General features: G+C 38.9%; 1 protein-coding gene across 3 annotated transcripts in view; it reads left to right on the plus strand.

Annotated features, from left to right (window-relative positions):
• hbp1 (HMG-box transcription factor 1) overlaps positions 1–21,985 on the plus strand; it is a 48,015-nt gene that overhangs the window by 17,536 nt on the left and 8,494 nt on the right. For all 3 annotated transcript variants that reach the window (XM_072562522.1, XM_072562523.1, XM_072562524.1), the window contains 6 exons: positions 7,030–7,165; positions 12,014–12,125; positions 12,461–12,576; positions 16,724–16,886; positions 17,005–17,149; positions 20,472–20,792. In XM_072562522.1, the coding sequence (XP_072418623.1) occupies positions 7,030–7,165; positions 12,014–12,125; positions 12,461–12,576; positions 16,724–16,886; positions 17,005–17,149; positions 20,472–20,792 (993 nt within the window). The remainder of the gene's footprint in view (positions 1–7,029; positions 7,166–12,013; positions 12,126–12,460; positions 12,577–16,723; positions 16,887–17,004; positions 17,150–20,471; positions 20,793–21,985) is intronic.

A 21,985-nucleotide genomic window follows, 5' to 3' on the forward strand; every position in this document is an offset into this window, starting at 1 on the left:
AAAGTGGATGTGGGCAATGTGGTTCCACCGATAAGAGAGACTAGGACCTGAGGATGCAGCTTCGGACTGAAGGGATGACCCTTTAGAACTGAGATGAGGCATTTAGAAAATCCTGATGGTATGGAAACAGGCCACTCAGTCCATTGAGTCCATACTGACCTTGTGAAGAGCATCTCGCCCAGACTCTCCTCCCTATCCTATCCCTATAAGCGTGGTTTCCATGGCTAATATGCCTAACATTGCTGAACACTATTAGCAATTTACCATGGCCAGTCTACCTAGCCTGCACATCTTTGGACTGTGGGAGGAAACCTATGCAAATATGAGAGAATGTGCAAACTCCACATGGACAATTGTCCCGGGGACCTTTGGTGTTGTGAGACAGCAGTGCTAACCACTGAACCATCGTGTTTTTTCTTACTGGTCCTAATATCAACCTTTCCCTCAATCCCTCCAGTTGCAGACCTGCTGCTCTGGTTTCCAGCCCCCTGCCTCTCTTTAAACCCTTCTGAGGAGCGTTAGTGAACCTGCCTGTGAGGATATTGGTTCCTCTCCAGTCCAGGTGCAACCTGTCCCTCTTGTCCAGGTCTTCCTGCCCCAGACGTGGTCCCAATGATCCAAGAACTTGAAACCTTGGCCCCTGCAATCAGAGGGTGCTGCATCTTTGGAGCCCATTGCCAAGAATGCTGTGGGGACCAAGTCACACTGAGTATATTTGAGACAGAAATACATAGGTTCTTGATTAATAAGAGGATCAGAGGTTACAGGAAGAATGGGGATGAGAAATGTATCAGTCATGATCAAATGGCAGAGCAGACTTGATGGGCCTAATGGCTTAATTCTGCTCATTTATCTTTTGGTTGTGCTGTAGTGTAGACCGATTATGGGTGCCCTCATACATGAATCACAAAATGTTAATATGCAGATACAGCAAGTAATGATGAAGTCAAGTGCAATGTTGGCCTTTAACACTCTGTCCCTCATTCAATAATGTAAGGAATTCTTGCTAAAATTACGATTGCCTTATTGGCACAATAGCACATAGAATACTGTGAATGATTTTGGTCACTTTAAGGAGGCATTCGCTAGAGAAGGTTCACTTAATTAATTCTGGGAATGAAGAGGTTATCTTGGAGAGGAAAGGATAAGCCATTTCATCCTATATCCACTGGAGATTAGAGGAATGAGTAATGATCTTATTTGAATGTACAGGATTATGTGGGGGCTTGACAGGATGGATGCTGGGAAATTTAGGACAAGAAGGCAAGCTTTAAAAGCTGATGAGTCACCAGACTCAAAGCCTTAACTCTGTTTTTATCCCACAGATGCTGCCAGGTCTGTTCATTTTTGCCAGCAATTTCTGTTTTTTCAAAAATAAGCAGTTTCCCTTTTTTAGGTTAGAGATCACAAGGAATTCCTTCTTGCAATGTCATATGTCATTTGATTTCCTTCCACAGAAGACTCTGGAAGCTGGGTCATTGAATAATTCAAGACTGGATTGATAAATTTCTGATCGAGAATTGAAGTTATGGACACAAGCTGGTTGTGGAGTTAAAACCATAATCAGATCAGCACAATCTTATCGAATGATGGTGGAGGGTCAGTGGATGAAATGGCCTACTCCTATTTCTTATGACCATATAATATGTGAAGCAATTACTGCAGACATTTTCGAGTCATAGCATCATATATATACAGCATGGAAACAGACCCTTCGGTCCAACCTGTCCATGCTGACCAGATATTCCAACCCAATATAGTTCGGCATTTTTTTTTGATTGCTTCTCGTGCCAGTTCCTATTGATAACCCTTGAACAACTTCTCCATTCCATACTTGAGGCTTTCTATTAATTGCTTTGTGCAGTGGCTACTGTACATGAGCATATGGTCACAGGGTATTAGATTACAGAAGAAAGCCAATTCAACCATCGAGTGTTTACTAGCCTTCAGCAAAACAGTTGAGTCCGTTCCATTTCTCCTCAAATTAATTATCTTCTTCAACTTAGCTTCTATGCTTTAAAGGATGACAATAAAAGAAAGGAGCAGGACTGGGCTATTTGGCCTGTGACCCTGCTCCACAGTAGTTTTAAGATACTTTCACATTAACTTCATCCCTAATCTGTGCTATGTGCATTTTTATAATTCATTCATGGGATTTGAATGTCATTGGCAAGGGCAGAAGCATCTATTACACATTCCAACTTACCTTTGAAATCTGGTTGTGATTAGCTACCTTGAAGTGCTTCAGTTCATGCAGTCTAGGTACTCATAAAAAAATTGAAAGAATTCTAAAATTTTAACCCAGTGACGGTGAGGGATATAGTTCCGAATCAGGATGGTGAGTGGGTTGGAAGGGAACCTTCTGGTGGTGATGGTGTTCTTAAATGCCTACTGCGTTTTTCATTCTTGGTGGAGGAGTTTGCTGATTTGAAAGGTGCTTTTGAAAGAGGCCTTGCAAATTGTTGCAGTGTACCTTGTAACTTATGACATCACGATGAGTGGTACAGCAAAGTGTGATGAGGACTCTGAAAGTTTGCAAAGGGGTATAGATAGTTTAAGCGATGGTGCAGAGATCTGGAAGATGGAATACAATCGTGTTAAATGTGAAGTCATCCATTTTGGTAGGAATGACAGTAAGAAGGACTATTATTTGAATGGTAAAGAATTGCAGCATGCTACTGTGCAGAGGTATCAGGGTGTCCTTGTGCGTGAATCACAGGTTTGCTTGCAGGTGCAACAGGTAATTTTTAAGGTAAATGGAATTTTGTCGTTCATTGTTAGAGGGATTGAGTTTAAAAGGAGGGAGGTTATGCCACACCTATAGTATTGTGCACAGTTTTGGTCTCCTTACTTGAGAAAGTATGCCCTAGCATAGTAGGGGGTGTGGAAGAGGTTCACTGGGTTGATTCCAGAGTTGAGGGGGTTGACTTATGAGGAGAGAATGAGTAGACTGGGATTATATTCATTGAAATTTATCTTGTAGAAACGTGTAATATTTTGAAGGGAATAGGTAAGATAGAAGCAGGGAGGATGTTTCCATTAGCAGGTGAAACAAAAACAAGAGATTATCACCTCAAAATTAAGGGGAGCAAATTCTTCACTCCATGGGTTGTGAATCTGTCGAATTTCCTGCCTGGTGAAGTGGTTGTGGCTTTCTCATTCTTTTTAAAGCTAAAGTAATTTTTTTTGAACAGTAACGGAATTAAGGGTTATGGTGAGAGGGTGGGTAAGTGGAGCTGAGGCCATGAAAAGATCAGCCATGATCATCATAAATGATGTAGTGGGTTCAAAGGGTCATATGGCCTACACCTGCTTCTGGTTCTTATGTTCTTAGGCGATGTTGTCAGAGTACACCAGTAGAGTGGTTCATTCAGTCAGAGTAATACATTTGATTATCAAGAAAATACAGTTTGACCTCTCGATGAAGGTCATTGTCTGACACACCTGTATTAAACAAATGTTACCAGCTGCCTCTTGACTAGAAGCTGAATGTTGTACAATGATGCAGGTACAGTGAGAATACGTCATATGAAGTGTTGTAAATAGAACACAATGCGACTATTAGTTTAGAGCTCCACTCTCTTGACCCGAAGGTGAAGAGAAGGTTGTTGAAGAAGTGGAAAATAGTCCTTGGGGTTCAGATGCTTGTTTTCCAGTTGTGCTCGACAACAGAGACCATTTGCCCAATTCCTTGATTTCAGTTTTATTTCAGCTGCTTATCACATGTCTTGATGCAGAGAGCATTCATTCTCCCCTTGCCTTGAAACCTGTGTGAACCAAGGCTGAAATTGTGTCTGGAGCCAAGCGGTCCAAAGTGAGTATTGGTGAGCAAGTTATTGAGAATATACAGTTGATTTAGCTTTACCAGCCACATGTTGCTAGTGGAAAGGTTCTTGTGGTGCATTGGTTGTGTGCCTCATAGTTTCATGTTCCACCTGTTTCAGAATAACATCTCTGAGCAAGTTAATTAGAAAACATACATCGCTGATGATTGAGTGAACTTAGATGGTAATTGTGCAGATTGAATTTATCCTTCTTGTGGACAGGAACAGTGTGTGCCACTAAGTTGCTCAGTGATTCGCTACCCAAAACTTTGAGTAGGCTGTGCACAAGCCCTCCATTCAAAATCTTTTTTAAAAAAAACAAATGTGAAATAATGTAGGGTTACATTGGGCAGGATGTAACTGGGTAATTTTCCATTTTGACAGGTAGATGGCAAAATTGTAGCTATACTGGAGCAATTAATCTCTAACTAAAGGCCTCCATCCCTGACGCCATTTGTAGAATTTTTTCTGCCCCTGTAATGCCCAGAATACTATTTCATGTTTCACTGCAATAAATTATTTCAGCCTCATATCTCCACAATCCACCAGTTTTCTATAACTCCTCTAGGGTTGGTACATGACTAAAGTGTGGTGCAGAACAGTGGTTTCAGTGATTTTAATGGCAATGGCAGTTTGTGGAAGCCTGGCTCCTTTCCTTGTCCTCAAGCTGCACATACATAACATTTGTGTGTCTCTGCTATTTGATTTAATTTCAAAATAGTATCCAATGCTAGCATATCCTGTTCAAGAGAGATTCACTGGGATGTAGAGCTTTGACTTATGAAGAACAGGTAAACTGGTTAGGCCTTAATTTCCTTGAAGGAATACAAAATTTTGAAGGATCTTGACTGGATGGATGTTAAAGATATTTCTGCCAGTGGGCTAATCTTGAAATAAGGGGACATAGCTACAAACTCATTTAAAACTGAGGCGTAAAGCAATCTCTTTTGGAGGAGTAATGAATGTTTGAGCCTTCAGAATAAATAAAAAAAAATCACAAAGTATTTAAAATGGAGGTAATTTTATTTTAAAAATCAAATTTTCTTTTGAAATATTGAGAGCTCTGAGGAGCTAGCATGAAAGAGCAGTTGAGGCCTGGGACAGATGAACCTTGATCTTGTAGAGTGGCAGGAGAGGGGATGAATGGCTTATTGCTCCTGTTTCTTGGGCTCTTACGGAAGAGTCGACATTTGTGGACACCACCCTTATTGTCAGTGTGATTAGTCAAATAATCTGAAGAGACAGGTGTAAGTTAATGTGGATAAATGCAATTCATGCCTTTCAATATATGAAATTTAATAATCCGTGTCCATTAGCTAAGATTAAAAAAAAATCGGTGTTACAGCATTTTGTCTGAATGTTTCAGTTACATTCAGGACATTACTCCATTTACCTGATGGTAAAGATAAATACTCAAAAATTTAAACCATTTTTGACTTGCAAAGAGGTAAGTGGGATTGTGTCACCTAGCTTTGGACTGTCCCAGTGCACCTGAGCGCTCCATATGAATGACTGGAAGATTCAATTTTAATCTGATCCAACAGCAACATGAAAATTGTACAACAGTTGGAAGTCATACTACAGCAACGGCATGTCCAACCCAAGTATTGCTGCTTCTACTTCAGAATCGAAAATTAATTTTTCTCACTTTGGTTTGCTGGGCTGTGAAATGACAGATAAGTCCAATGTGTGATCTGCAGACTCTGTCACAAATGGGGAAGGCAGTGCCTTAAAGGGTTGTGTTAGTGTTTGAAGATTTCTCTGCTACCTTCAGTGCCTTGAATTTGCCTCAGCATGTTTCTAACCAAGTTCCAACATACGTCAGCCTACGTCGGCCTTCTCCGCTTTGGTCAATCACGAGTCAGGGCCCCCATGAGTCAGCACGTCTGTTTGACTTATTCAGAGACTGCTTTAGGACAGCCATAAAGCGGTTCCACTGTCGTCCTTGGAACTGTCTGCATCAACCAAACTCCACCTAGATGGCTTCCAATTGTTTCACAAATCTGGGGACACTGTTCACTCCGGATCATTCACCCACAATGTGGGGTGCTGAAGGCCGGTTTGCCTGTTTATGCTGGTACACTGGTCACTCCGGATCAATCACCCAGAGTGTGCGCGCTGAAGGCTAAAATGATGTCCTGCTGAGCAGAGCTGGTTTTGATGATTAGCATCTTACTGACTGGTAAGGTGTCCTTGGAGAGGATACTGCTATTTAACTGCCACTAGATTTGGAGAATCTTATAAGTGCATTGCATGTGGAACTTATTCACCTCTTGGACAAGCTATATTAGGTACCTCAAAGTATGTGAGAGCACTGGAGTCATTACCCAGTAAACCATGGCTATTATAGCCTTGGGTTTGAGATGCATGTTTTCAAAAAACCTTTTTTCCTTAGTCAAAAATTGGTCCGACACATTGGTGGTAGTGATGAATTAATGATCTATACACTTATCAGGTGGAAGTTCCCAAAGTGTGGGAAATGGTCCACATTTTCCAGAATCTCATCATTAATCGTAATTGGATGGGGTGGGTTGTTTTTGTCAGGTGAGCTGTTTGAAAAGGGATTGAATACAGCCAATTTTATCATATCATTTGGAGAAAGTTTGGACAATAACTTGGAGCTCCGTCTCTGACTGAGCATATATACCAATGCACCAAGTGCTCATGTGATTTCTGAGAATTGTTAAGTGCCAGATAAGCTCTTCAGGTTTTGAATTGTGGGCCCAAGTATCAGGTGGAGTTACTCTGGAACATATCTCCTCATTTATTTCTTGTATTTTCTTGCCATCTGAGGATGTTTAGGAATGTTCCTTTGTACTATCTCACAGCTTAGCCAGACCACTGACCTAAGTTGATTGTGCATATCTTGATGAAATAAAACCGATTTTAACAAATCGTTAGCTGATTTTGTTTTAAATTGGAAAATAATTTTGAATAAATAGATTTATATGCCTATACTTTCCTTACCAATTGGTGTTGAATAATTTTTAAAAATCCCTATCCTTTAATGTGAAAATGTTTTTTTTAAATGAAATCTTCTGTCTTGGACACTCTCCTACCTGGTAGCTTCACTCTACTTCAGCGGACTATATTTGTTTGAATGGAAGTTACAAGTTTAACAAGAGTCTGCGCTATATTTGATCAAGCAAGTAAGCCATACTGTACATTTAATGTTTCATCTATTGTCGTGGTTTTGTTTTTTCAGAGCTCCAGTGCATATAGTGGCCACAAGTAAAAGTTTACATTCCTATGCTCGTCCTCCTCCTCCAACTCTCTCAGAAAGTGAAATCAACCTCTCTCCAAGTCATTGGGAAAAACAGACCACTATAAAGCGGGAAAGGGTATGTTTACTTAACTTGGTTGGACTTGGATCATAAGAGATTGGGTTGAATGCCCTAATTTTGCTCCTTGGAGTCTACTTTGCCATTTGATCATGGCTGATATTTTCTCAACCCCATTGTCTTGCCTTGTCCCCATAACCCTTGATGCCATTACTAATCAAGAACCTGTCTATCTCTCTCTTAAGTACATTCAGTGACTTGGTCTCTACAGTCAGCAACGGGTTTCACAAATTAACCAAGCTCTCGCTGAAGAAATTCTACCTTGTCTCTAAAGGGTCATCCCTTCACACTGATGCTGTGCCCTCAGGTGCTAGTCTGTCCTACTTCCACAATATCCAGGCCTTTGAATATTCTGCAAGTTTCAGTCAGATCAGACCTGAAGTCCTAAACCACACTACATATGACACGCCCTTCATCCCAGGGATTATTCTCATAAATCTCCTCTGGACACCCTCCGACATTCTTCCTTAGATCCAGCACCAGAGCCTTATACAGGCTTGCATTTGTATTCCTGCTTTCTTGAACTGAGAGATTACATTGCATTTGCCTACCTAACTGCTAACTGAACCTGAATATTAACATTAAGAAAATCCAGACCTAGGACTGCCAAGGCTCTTTGTCCTTCAGATTTCTAGGTTGTTTCTGTGGTACCCACAGCATAGTTAATGCCAGTTTCAATCTGCGCTACAAGCTCATTTACCTTGTTCCCTTATCTTTGCCTGAAGCTAGGCCTGACCCTTGCCATACTGTCTGTAATATTAATTGTTCTGGAAGCGTTAATCTCTGCTGAGCGCTTCCCCTTTTAACATTTTCCATGCACCTGAACTGGTCCCTCCATTCCTTAGTTTAATGCCTTATTCACAGCCCTAGTTACGTGATTCACCAGGACTCTGGACCCAACACAATTCAGGTGCAGCCTGTCCCATCCGAACAGCTCCCTCCTTCCTCCGGGTTATCTCTTTTGGGGTAGAAGTGACCTGTACAAGAAGGAGGGATTGCACCTAAATTGGAAGAGGGCTAATACACTGGCAGGGAAATTTGCTAGAACTGCTTGGGAGGATTTAAACTAGTAAGGTGGGGGGGTGAGACCCAGGGAGATAGTGAGGAAAGAGATCAATCTGAGATGGGTACAGCTGAGAACAGAAGTGAGTCGAACAGTCAGGGCAGGCAGGGACACGGTAGGATTAATAAAATAAACTGCATTTATTTCAATGCAAGGGACCTAACAGGGAAGGCAGATGAACTCAGGGCATGGTTAGGAACATGGGACTGGGATATCATATCATGGCTCAGGGATGGGCAGGACTGGCAGCTTAATGTTACAGGATACAAATGCTATAGGAAGGATAGAAAGGGAGGCAAGAGAGGAGGGGGAGTAGCCTTTTTGATAAGGGATAGCATTACAGCTGTGCTGAGGGAGGATATTCCTGGAAATACATCCAGGGAAGTTATTTGGGTGGAACTGAGAAATGAGAAAGGGATGATCACCTTATTGGAATTGTATTATAGACCCCCCAATAGTCAGAGGGAAATTGAGAAACAAACTTGTAAGGAGATCTCAGCTATCTGTAAGAATAATAGGGTAGTTATGGTTGGGGATTTTAACTTTCCAAACATTGACTGGGACTGCCATAGTGTTAAAGGTTTAGATGGAGAGGAATTTCTTAAGTGTATACAAGACAATGTTTTGATTCAGTATGTGGATGTACCTACTAGAGAAGGTGCAAAACTTGACCTACTCTTGGGAAATAAGACAGGACAGGTGACTGAGGTGTGAGTGGGAGAGCACTTTGGGGCCAGCGACCATAATTCTATTCATTTTAAAATAGTGATGGAAAAGGATAGACCAGATCTAAAAGTTGAAGTTCTAAACTGGAGAAAGACCAATTTTGACGGTATTAGGCAAGAACTTTCGAAAGCTGATTGGAGGCAGATGTTTGCAGGTAAAGGGACAGCTAGAAAATGGGAAGCCTTCAGAAATGAGATAACAAGAATCCAGAGAAAGTATATTCCTGTCAGGGTGAAAGGGGAAGCTGGAAGGTATAGGGAATGCTGAAGGACCAAAGAAATTGAGAGTTTGGTTAAGAAAAAGAAGGAAGCATATGTCAGGTATAGACAGGATAGATCGAGTGAATCCTTAGAGTATAAAGAAAGAAGGAGTATACTTAAGGGGGAAATCAGGAGGGCAGAACGGGGACATGAGATAGCATTGCCAAATAGAATTAAGGAGAATCCAAAGGGTTTTTACAAATATATATTAAGGACAAAAGCGTAACTAAGGAGAGAATAGGGCCCCTCAAGGATCAGCAAGGCGACCTTTGTGTGGAGCCACAGAAAATGGGGGAGATACTAAATGAATATTTTGCATCAGTATTTACTGTGGAAAAGGATATGGAAGATTTGGACTCTAGGGAAATAGATGGTGACATCTTGCAAAATGTCCAGATTACAGAGGAGGAAGTGCTGGATGTCTTAAAATGGTTAAAAGTGGATAAATCCACAGAACCTGATCAGGTGTACCCGAGAATTCTGTGGGAAGCTAGAGAAGTGATTGGGCCTCTTGCTGAGATATTTGTATCTTCGATAGTCACACGTGAGGTGCCAGGAAGACTGGAGGTTGGCAAACGTAGTGCCACTGTTTAAGAAGGGCGGTAAAGACAAACCAGGAACTATAGAGTATTGCCAGTGGTGGGCAAGTTGTTGGAGGGAATCCTGAGGGACAGGATGTGCGTGTATTTAGAAAGGCAAGGACTGATTCGGGATAGTCAACGTGGCTTTGTGCATGGGAAATCATGTCTCACAAACTTGATTTGAGTTTTTTGAAGAAGTAACAAATAAGATTGATGAGGGCAGAGCAGTAGATGTGATCTATATGGACTTCAATAAGGCATTTGACAAGGTTCCCCATAGGAGACTGATTAGCCAGCTTAGATCTCATGGAATACAGGGAGAACTAGTCATTTGGATACAGAACTGGCTAGAAGGTAGAAGACAGAAGGTAGTGATGGAGGGTTGTTTTTCAGACTGGAGGCCTGTGACCAGTGGAGTGCCACAAGGATCGGTGCTTTTTGTCATTTACATAAATGATTTGGATGTGAGCATAAGAGGTACAGTTAGTAAGTTTGCCGGTGACACCAAAATTGGAGGTGTAGTGGACAGCGAAGAGGGTTACTTCAGATTACAACAGGATCTGGACCAGATGGGCCAGTGGGCTGAGAAGTGGCAGATGGAGTTTAATTCAGATAAATGCAAGGTGCTGCATTTTGGGAAAGCAAATCTTAGCAGGACTTATACACTTAATGGTAAGGTCCTAGGGAGTGTTGCTGAACAAAGAGACCTTGGAGTGCAGGTTCATAGCTCCTTGAAAGTGGAGTCACAGGTAGATAGGATAGTGAAAAGGCATTTGGTATGCTGTCCTTTATCGGTCACAGTATTGAGTACAGGAGTTGGGAGGTCATGTTGCGGCTGTACAGGACATTGGTTAGGCCACTATTGGAATATTGCGTGCAATTCTGGTCTCCTTCCTATTGGAAAGATGTTGTGAAACTTGAAAGGGTCCAGAAAAGATTTACAAGGATGTTGCCAGGTTTGGAGGATCTGAGCTGCAGGGAGAGGCTGAACAGGCTGGGGCTGTTTTCGCTGCAGTGTCTAAGGCTGAGGGGTGACCTTATAGAGGTTTACAAAATTATGAGGGGCGTGGATAGGATAAATAGGCAAAGTCTTTTCCCTGGGGTCGGGGAGTCCAGAACTAGAGGGCATAGGTTTAGGGTGAGAGGGGAAAGATATAAAAGAGACCTAAGAGGTAACCTTTTCACACAGAGGGTGGCACGTGTATGGTATGAGCTGCCTGAGGATGTGGTGGAGGCAGGTACAATTGCAACATTTAAGAGGCATTTGGATGGGTATATGAATAGGAAGGGTTTGGAGGGATATGGGCCAGGTGCTGGCAGGTGGGACTAGATTGGGTTGGGATATCTGGTCGGCATGGACAGGTTGGACCGAAGGGTCTGTTTCAATGCTGTACATCCCTATGACTCTCTGACTGCCAATGTCTCCTGAATTTGAACCTGTTCTCTCACATCAGTCTTTGAGCCACATGTTTGCCTGTTTAATGTTATTGACCCTGAGCCAATTTGCTCATCGCTGAGGTAGTAATCCAGAGATTATTACTTTTTGGTTCAGTTTTTTAAAATTTAGCCAGTAGCTGCTCATATTCCGTCAGTAGGACTTTTTCTACATATATTGTTACCTTTGTTCACCATGACATCTGGATCTTTCCCCTGCCACACCAACTTCCTCTGCAGCCCAAATGAGAGATTTTGAACCTGGGCACGGGGCAAGCAATGCCACCTTTTGGGAGTTGATTTGTAAACATACTGTCATCTAATCTGTGGGAAAATAAGTGGTAATATTGATAATATAAACACTCCAATATGCTACTTATCAACTCGAGAAATTGCGTTTCCTTAAGGCATATACATTGTTTCATCTGGGAAACTTTCTCATTTGAACTGAAGATTGACTTCACCCAGTTTCCAAAAAAACCCTGCAGATCAGTTGAAGGGGAAAGTGTCATGATATCAATGCAGTAGTTCTGCCAAAAGCAACCCTGTATTAAAAGAAAATTGTAATAACAGCACCATTAAACTAATGGTGCTGGATTTGTGTTATAAATCAATACACACTTTAAAAGTTTGCAAGATAGAAGCGGTGTCAATCGTGGTCAAGTGAATTTGTGTCACTGAAGCGTGCACTGTAGCAGAACCACCTGTATGTGCATTGATATATTTTTTAAAAGTTTCACTTGTGGAGTTAGTGAAAGAAAATAACTTCCTTATTTTACAACAGGAAAACAGTGAATCAGAGTCAGACATCTTCTGTATGTCATCTCTGTCTGATGATGATGAGCTTGGATGGTCCCACTCATGGCCACAAACTGCTTGGAACTGTTTCATGAAAGGTAAAGTTCTGTTTGTAATGACTTATTAAAGTTATCACTTTGGTTGTGATTTATGGAAATACTTATGAGTAAAGTAAGGGTAAAGTTGTGATAGTCCTACCAGGCAATAGGGTTGCTCTCTCTCAATAGAGAGAGATGACTACTGTTGGTTTAATATAATGGTCATCACAGCTCGGGAGAGGTTGAGAGGGACCATCTTTCATGATAATCTGAGTTGGAGTAGTAATATTGAATATGAGAATGGCAGTTAATTTTGGTGGCTACAGTATTTTATACAAATTACTCTTGATAAATAATGTATATTGTCTGTAGCCTACTGTTGTTTGTTTTTATAGGGACACGCTTACGCTTCCAGAAAGGTGATGTTAGAGATTGGCAGGATGTTGAAGAATTTGCAAAACTGGAAATTAAGTCGGAAGATGAAAAAGGCTTGAAAATCCATTCACAAAAGGTGGTCACTTCATTTGTCTTGATGTCTAGACTAATTTCTGGAAATTTGATGAAATAGATTTGCAACATCTCAGTAGATTGATTAACAAAAACAAAGAAACATTTATTCATATTTTACTGGGGCATTATTGCAGCATTGGTATTTATTTTTAGTGTTAATAACCTTGAACAAAAGTGTTTGTGAAGGTGTATAACTTGGTGTATAGTGATTCTTTTCAATATTAGGAAACTAGTGACTTAATTGCTGTTAAGCTGCACCCAGTTTTAGTTCTACATCCAAGGAAATAAATAACTACTTTTGACGTACAAACTTTTACTTATTGCCTTTCTCTATCAATGAGGAACAAGTGCTTGATGTGTTCGTAACATAACTGCCATGGTGGAAATCTGTACCTTGACTGAATTGTGCTGTAGTTTCATTTACAACTTAAATTGCACTGAATAGTTTTATAACATGACATAACAGTTTTCCGCAAGCTCCACACGAAACAAGAAAAAACATTAAGCATGCTGCTTACATGTGCCTAAATGTGCAATATTTTAAAGGAAACATGAAGTTAGCATATTATAATAATTTAATTTCCAATTATTAGTCTTCAGTGTAGTTTTGACTATCTTCATACCTTGGATGATTCTGAGGAAGCAGAATCCACTTAAATTATACTTTGCAGCCTTAGACATTCATTCCTTAAAGCATCTTATTCTAGCTTTTGTTTTAATAGTTGAATCCTATTTGTTTATGTAAAAGTGCGTTTGCGAAGTCTTTTTTCCAGTGCGGAAGCAGAATTGTTTCTCCAACTTTTAAAAAAAACTAAAACTCAAGTATCAAGTCACAAGCATGAGTTTATTCACGTGAATGTGTAAATAATTTTCAAACTGGATTTCCAGAACCTGTGGTGAAAAAGAAATTTCTCTCTCAAAGGAGAGCAAAATGTTGGATTCTCCAAAAAAAAATTTGAATTCACAGGTTGATGTTTACAATTTTATTTTGTTGTGTCCATACTCACCATGGTATTTGGGCTGAATGTATTATATCGTGTTTCTGACACCAATTGTCAATTTAATAAAAGTGCTGGCAGAGGGGATGAATGATCACTTGTGATGTAGATCATCCACAACAGTAATCGAGAAAAATCTTGAATATTCTCTTCTAATTAGCAGGCTATCTTAGGACTTCTGAAGTCTGGATTCCTGTTGATGTGCACTCAACATGAATCATTGTCAAAATGTAGCTAGGTCTAATCACCTGAATGTAGCTGGATGGTAGTACATTATCTGGTACTTGATCCCACGTAGATAGTCAGGATTGTGACATGGATCTCCTGTGAATAACAATACTAGTGCTAGAATGGGTATCCCTTATTTGTGCTGATTGAATTGGAAGTGTGGTGTAATTCATCAGGACCTGTTGATGGGGGATCTACAGAAAGGTGTACAGATCCACATTTAATGAGGATCAAATAAACAGATCTTGAATATTGGTGAAAAAAAGACATTTTATTGAAGGTTTTCATCTTCCGTTTGGGACTGTATCCAAAAATGACCAAAGGAAAGGGACGACAACATTTTACACTGAAAGGAGTGTGCTAATCTCAATTTTGCAGGCTCTAACTGGTAGAGGCATTGTCATGGAGAACACACCAGTTAATAATGAATGGCAGCTGCCAAACTTCGTCAGAGTATTGAGTACAGAACGTTGGTTCGGCCACTGTTGGAATATTGTGTGCAATTCTGGTCTCCTTCCTATCAGAAAGATGTTGTGAAACTTGAAAGGGTTCAGATAAGATTTACAAGGATGTTGCCAGGGTTGGAGGATCTGAGCTATAGGGAGAGGCTGAATAGGCTGGGGCTGTTTTCCCTGGAGTGTCAGAGGCTGAGGGGTGACCTTATAGAGGTTTACAAAATTATGAGGGGCATGGACAGGATAAATAGGCAAAGTCTTTTTCTTGGGGTCAGGGAGTCCAGAACTAGAGGGCATAGGCTTATGGTGAGAGGGGAAAAATATAAAAAAGACGTAAGGGGCAACTTTTTCACACAAGGTGGTATGTGTATGGAATGAGCTGCCAGAGAAGTAGTGGAGGCTGGTACAATTGCAACATTTCAGAGGCATTTGGATGGGTTTATGAGTAGGAAGGGTTTGGAGGGATATGGGCTGGCTGCTGGCAGGTGGGACTAGATTGGGTTGGGGATATCTGGTCAGCATGGACGAGTTGGACTGAAGGGTCTATTTCCATGTTGTACACATCTATGACTTAGTTTAATTTTAAACAAGGCAGGTTCAGTCTTGACATTGGTTTGCAAACCAAACTAGAGAACGGCAAGTTGCGTTGAAACATGTGCAATGTGCACCCATCTGTCTATTCTTTATGACCGTTTAAACACAACAAAATAGGCTACAGTCATCTCTGGTATATTTGTCACCGCAAAGCCTTGATCAGAGTCAACCTGCTGTGTTAAAAATTCTGACATTTATTGACTTGCACATCTGCAGAAGAACTTTTCTTCCATCAGCAAAACATTGTCATTTTATCTTGTTATCTTAAAAAAATACAAAATTTCTTTTAGTTTTGCGTTGCATCATGTATTGTTTTGGTGATTAGGCTGGAGTAATTTATCCTGTAATGTGAACACTTCCTTTGGAGATTTACTGGCTAATTTGTTCTGAATATGGCCTGAATTTGGTTGGAGAATTTTGGTCAACTATCAGGGTTCAGAAGATAGCACAAGCACACATTGACACAGAAATCCGAAAATTGAGTTGTACTTACTGCACTGCTATAGGATATCTGTAGACACCCATGGAGCTAACCATCCCTTTGCCATTTTTACAACACCATTGAAAACTCCATTAAAAGTTGAGCATCATGCAGTCAGATGTAATTGGATCTTCAAGGATAATCCGGGTAATAACTGTCATTGAATAGATTGACACCTGAAAATTTACATTCATGTTATTAAATGTCACTATTAAGATTTGTTGCAGGACCTTTTTAAATAAAAAACTTAAAAGTAATTGTTTTGAGTGTTTTCACAATGTTCAGGCTTCTACCTTCACTATGTTCAACATTTATTTGTTTTTCTTTAAAGTGGTTTGCTTTTAGCCTGGTTGGCAGACTGTACAAATTCTTTAATGTAATTGGTTACTTCGGCAACTTGGTGACATTGTAGTTGCACCTTGGGAATGCACATTGTGCAATGGATTGCAGCATTCTTCAATAACAGGAAGTAAAATGCTTACCAGAGAGATTACTAAATCTCTCAGCAAGGCTTTCTTCGAAGTAAACAGCAAGGATTCTTGCTTGATGAGAGCCTTTCTTTCACTCTTTTATTACCATGCAAACCCAGACTCAAAACTAGCCTATGCATTACTGTTTTCTTTGTGTTTTGAGCATATATTCAAATAGATTTCTTCAATGTGTTCTGTTTGTTTCAGTAATGTGGCCATAGTAGTCTGAACCTGAACTTGGAAAAGTTATACCTGAGGGTTTTTTTTTTCATTCATAGTTGTATTCACTATGTACCACAACACAACAGCAAAAGTGCTAGCATGCCATAAGTCTTACTGTGTCATTTGAAAGTCATTTATTTGATAAAGCTAAAAATATGTATTAAAATATATTTAAAACAAGTTGTATACTAGTTTAGCCTTGTATGATTTAAGTGGAATGGAAAAAGATGATCCAAAACAACTTCAAGTTTTAACTTTCTACTTCCTCAGCGTTACAAACTAGGACAAATAATTGCCCATAAAACACATGCTTCGCTTCCACACCTTCAATGGCAAACACCCTATGACTTACCATGTCAGTTTCTCAAAGCGTTAAGATACTGTGTAGAAGTTTTTGTACATGTTTTCCCACTGTGTTCACACAAACTTGCACCTTAATATTTCTAAGGTACATTTTGCAATGTATGTCTTGTTGTAAACCTTTTGTAACAATACTGTCGTACCAACTAATATTTATTTAGGCCTATCTAGAAATTCATTCATAAACCCTTTTGTATAGAGTCACATAAATTGGGAAGGTCATAAACCTGGAATTGTATTAAAGGATAAATAAACACTGTCACAGAGGGAAGACTGTTCAGAAATGAGAAATGTTTCTTTTGCTAAATTTGATGTTAAAATAATTTGTTTATCTCCACAGAAATTTAGATTTGGATCCGAAGGGCTAAAGTTAGTGGCTCATACAGAAACAGTTTCCTTTGGGCGTTCAGTACTGAAATTAACCTTTGACCCTGGCAAGTCACAAGTTGGCAAATTAATTGCAGAGTGCAGATTGGACCATCCCTTCTATGTAAAAAACAAAGGTTAGAAATAAACTGTTAGTATTGTAATTATTTTCTTTGCTGATTACCAGTTGTGTCAGAATGATCAAGTATTTTTCTGCCAAAATGTGGAATGCAGGTTTTTTTTCTTTAAATGCAGGATGGTCTTCCTTTTACCCCAGCTTAACAGTGGTTCATCATGGAATTCCATGTTATGAAATGGAAGTTGGAGATGTCTGTCTACCTCCTGGACATCCAGATGCTAACAACTTTGATGATTCTGGAGTTTTTGACACATTTAGGAGGTGAAGTATATTTGTCTTAATCTGTTTATTTGCAAATGATGTTTTGTTTTAAATTACAAATGATACATTAAGCTAAAAGTATCCTGAAATTTTAGGTATAAACAACTTGCATTAAAAGTTTAATTATTTAATTTACTTGAGTAAATCATACCAGTTCTTAAAATTATAAAATTACGTAATAAAGATGCTTGTGCACTAAAATGTGAAAAATGGATATTTCTAAAATGATCAGTAAGACTGACTTTATGTATGATTTGACCATTCGTTTCATTGGAATCGTCCAGTATAGCTGGAATTTCATTTATGATATTTTTCAAAATATCACATCAAATACAATGTTGCTCTTTAAGAAACAAAGGATAAATACTGCAATTCAGCTAAAATTTGAACCTTGATCTTCAGTTGTACTTAGTTTTATCAGTTCAAAGATTTTTTTTAAACACATAGTGATTCAGTGATTTATAGTTGGTGATTAAGCTGAAAAGTTAATTGATTTAATTAGAGGCTTATTTTGGTATCAATGTGTTGAATTGGTATTGCAGTGCATTGGTGAAGCAATGTTATGTGCCACAAAATGATGTCTCTACATCAAATATTTCCCCATGTGCTGGATTTTTGATCTTGGCACATGCCCTCATAGAACTACAAAGCAGAAAGAAAGCAATTTCTCAGAAGCAGAGGCAAAATTTCAGGCAATTAGCCTAATTCTGTTTTTTTTTTAAACATATTAACTGTTTTAAAAATTTGACACTCTTCACTGAACACTTGCTTTAGAATAAATGTGTCTGCTTTTCCTCTCCAACTAAGTTTGGAAAATTTTAAGTCAGGAAATATTTTTAAAGCAATATGAAGTACTGAAAAGCTAAGTATTCACACTATTTTTGTGTGCTAAATTAACCCTTTACGCACATCTCAATACAATAGGCAAATCATATTTTCTTATGTAATTGTCCATAATATTTTGCAGCAAATTGTGCTTTAAGAAGGTCCCTGTTTAAATGGAGGTCATTTTATTATTTGAAAGCATCACTTTTTTTGCTGTTTACTATTTTGCTAAGGCTATTTGCAATGTTTAATTGTCACATCCACCACCCATAAGAGTTTCCACAATAGGGTACTAGATTACACTTAAAGATCCAAGATTCACGTACTTTTACTTTTGGAGCAAAATAAAGTTAAAGATTAGCTTTTAATTGTGTACTTTTTGATGTTTTCCATTTTGATAAAGCCCTGCAAGAGTTCTTAATATATAATTGGGGGTTACAGTTTAATGCATGCATAACTGTGATGAACGATCCTGACCCTTTCTTGCATTCTTCTTCTGACTTTTTCTTTACTGTCCCATCTGCTTTTTCTGTTGGAAAATGTATTCATAGTATGCAGACAAATAAGTAGAGTTGGTTTACATAGAATTCTTCTGTAGTGGAATGTAAGGAGCTGGGTAGGCTGGTATGCAATGCTGGCGGGATGATAGAATTATCATATGACAAGTCCACATAAGCAGTTTTCATTGAAAATTCCTATGTCTAAATTGAGTATGTTGCAAAATTTCCTTTTGTGCATGTGCATCTACTAACTCTTCCTCCTAATTAGTACAAGTAAACAATGAGCATGCATTATCTTGCTCACAGCACTGTATAAATGGTGCCAGCTTTACCTTGTAGTTCAGCTGTGACTATAGCAAACTTTGTTTTAATCATCACTCTTGATTTAAACTGGCAAAAATTACATAATTACTGCAAAGTTTACTATAATATTCTCTCCAATTAGTGTTTTAAAATTCATTTACCTCAATGAAAATATATTTGTTCAATTGAATGGCCACATGAAATATTAACAGTTGATTCAATTTCAAGTCAATTTCTCCTCAAATACCACCATCTACTGCAATAAGAGTAGTCAGTTAAGATTGTGATTGAGATGGCTGTCTGCCAGTAAGTTTTATTTAAGGCAAAGTTGCATTATTATTTGTGATTTATTCTGTAAATTGCATTGTGTATACCTCCTGAATTGCATTTCTATTAGTGTGTTTTCAGACTTGTTATGATGATTTGCTGTAGCTCAGTATCTATTTCAGAAAATTGTCGAGATTGAATCATTGTAATCTTTATACAAAAGAAAGTAAAGACTTAAATTAATCTATTTTGATTGTAAATAATTTCTTTTGAAAGCATTTTAATCATAAGACCTATTTTAAAGATTGTCATGTTTAAGTGTACCAGGTTTAGTATTAAAGAATGTTTGTCACTGCTTATCAGACCAACATGAAATAGTGTTGTTTGAGTTTCCTCACTGATAGTGGCACATAGGGCAATTCTGTATTGTGACTGTAATTCTGTCTCTCTCTTTATTTTCGCTTAATCTCTTAGCCACTCCAATAATCTAATGTTTGATTTTATAAAGTAGTTGAGGACAAGCAAGTTGCATGTTTCTAGTTATGTGGAGGTACAATATAGTGGTTGTAGAGTCTGGAATGAATGGAATAGGATGCACCAATGCAAGAGTTCCATAATATAAATAGAAAAACTGATTGCTATTTGGGAATTACAGAATTAGTGTTTAGAATACCAGAGTCTCCCTCAGTGCAGCGTGTGGAACTGCGAGTTGTGAAATGGAGGTGCTTCAATATTTCTGGTAGGCAGGTGTAATTAGTTTCCCTGATATGGAGACAGGAGTGTATAATGGGGAAAGGATTACATAAAGGTGTGAAAATTTGAATAACCAGTAGTTTTTAAAATAAGTACAGATAAATGCAAGATATGGCTTGCAATCTCTTCCCAAGGACATTTAGAGATGGGCAGTAAATAATGGCCTGGGCAGTAAATAATGGCCTAGCCAGTAGCAAGCACATTCTGTAGAAATAAATGTTAAAAGTGGCACAGTGGTTAGCACTGCTGCCTCACAGCGCCAGAGACGCGGGTTCAGTTCCCTCCTTAGACTGTGTGGAGTTTGCACATTGTCCCCATGTCTGCATGGGTTTCCTCCGGGTTCTCTGGTTTCCTCGCACGGTCCAAAAATGTGCAGGTTAGGTGAATTGGCCATGCTAAATTGCCTGTAGTGTTAGATGTAGGGGTAAATGTAGAGGAATGGGTTGGTGTGGACTTGTTGGGCTGAAGGGCCTGCTTCCATACTGAAAGTAATCTAATCTTAAAAAAACTAATCTATGTAGCAATTCGTGCTAATTCAATGTGTGCATGACAAACCAATAGGAACTTCCCATTAAATATTTGCCTTTAGATATTGTATTTAGTAAGGTAGGTTTTTTGGAAATAATTGTTTTGAGAATTTAATAATATTGGTGTTACTTTGCAATGTTTTACAGCTATGACTTTACACCACTGGATTCCTCTGCTGTTTATGTACTAAGTAGTATGGCTCGCCAGCGTCGTGCTTCCCAGACAAGTGGAAGTACCAGCAGTCCAGACTGTGAGAAATCATCATGGATCACAGGCTCTGTGCCTTCTGGATCACCACACATGCCTTGTAATTCATATAATAAATCCAGTAAAAGTCTAACCTCAGGGACAGCAAGCACATTGAACACCACAAACAACAAATGCAAGAGACCAATGAATGCCTTCATGCTCTTTGCCAAAAAGTATAGGGTTGAATACACTCAAATGTACCCAGGAAAGGATAACAGGTTGGTAATATATATTCCAATTATAAAACTTGTAGATTTCATACAATAAAGAACAAGTCTTATCAGCAATTATGTTGTATTATTTGTTGCATTTGTACAAAGCCTTTTTTTTGTGCTACAGCAAGAGTTCATCTCGGTGCAATCACTTTGTTTGTGTGTAGGGGCCAGGTGGGGAGAACAGAGGATTGCTGCAGCATTTCTAGTGATCATATTTTTGCTTTCATATGGGTAGCTTTCCAAGATATATTTGCAATATGATATTTACAAAAGAATTGATTTTAAAAGGCCATTAAATGTTTTAGAGGATTGTATTATTTTATTCTTGACTACATTTCTGGCTATGGTAGGGGGAATTAGAGGTAAGTGATTGTATCTCTCCTCTGTAAATATTCCAATTCAGTTTTTTTTTCCCATTCCCTCCCCCTTCAGAACATGCCATGTTTTTTTTTGTTTCATCCAAGGATCTGGAAAGGATGATTGATGTTGGGGAAACATTCTTGTATTATGTTCCACTGAGATGCTTGTTACTATCCTCCTGAATCAACCATCTGCCAGATGTCAATGTGCCAGTCTCTACTAGGTTCAGATAATCTACACTGAGTGGTTTTAGTCTCCAGAGTTGACATCCTTAGTACTGAGATCCAAGAAGAGCTTCTGGCCCCTGACTTTGTGCATTGTCCATTGCTGTTCCATTGATATTGTGTTAAAGGTTTAGTATTGCAATGACATATGAGCGATTTAAAGCACCACTCAAAATGATGAACACTAAAGGCTTGCTTGATGTTGCTAATGAGTTTATTATCTTGGATATGTTGGATCATATCACAAGCAATACAACAAAGTGTAATGATCTCAGCTGTTGTTACTACTGGACAAGATAGATAATGAAATCCAGTTTGATAGGTCCAATTTGTGTGTTTTTTTAAATTAACATGGTGATGTTTTACTTGTAAAGCAGATTTGGTTTCAACAAAAACACCAGTTTATAATACAAAAATTAAAATAGAACAAACCAAGCTATCTACATAACAGTTTGAAATATTTCAAAACCTGTTGTGAATAAAACAAAATCGCTCTTCTTCACAATGCCATTATATTGCAATTAGTCAGTAGTTCAGGGAAACCTACCAAGTCCGTATGTTTGACTTGACTGCCGCTTCTTCGTTCTTGTCCTGTAGACTAAGAGGCCTTTT

Source organism: Chiloscyllium punctatum, chromosome 44, assembly GCF_047496795.1.
Source record: "Chiloscyllium punctatum isolate Juve2018m chromosome 44, sChiPun1.3, whole genome shotgun sequence".
NCBI classification, from domain to species: domain Eukaryota; kingdom Metazoa; phylum Chordata; class Chondrichthyes; order Orectolobiformes; family Hemiscylliidae; genus Chiloscyllium; species Chiloscyllium punctatum.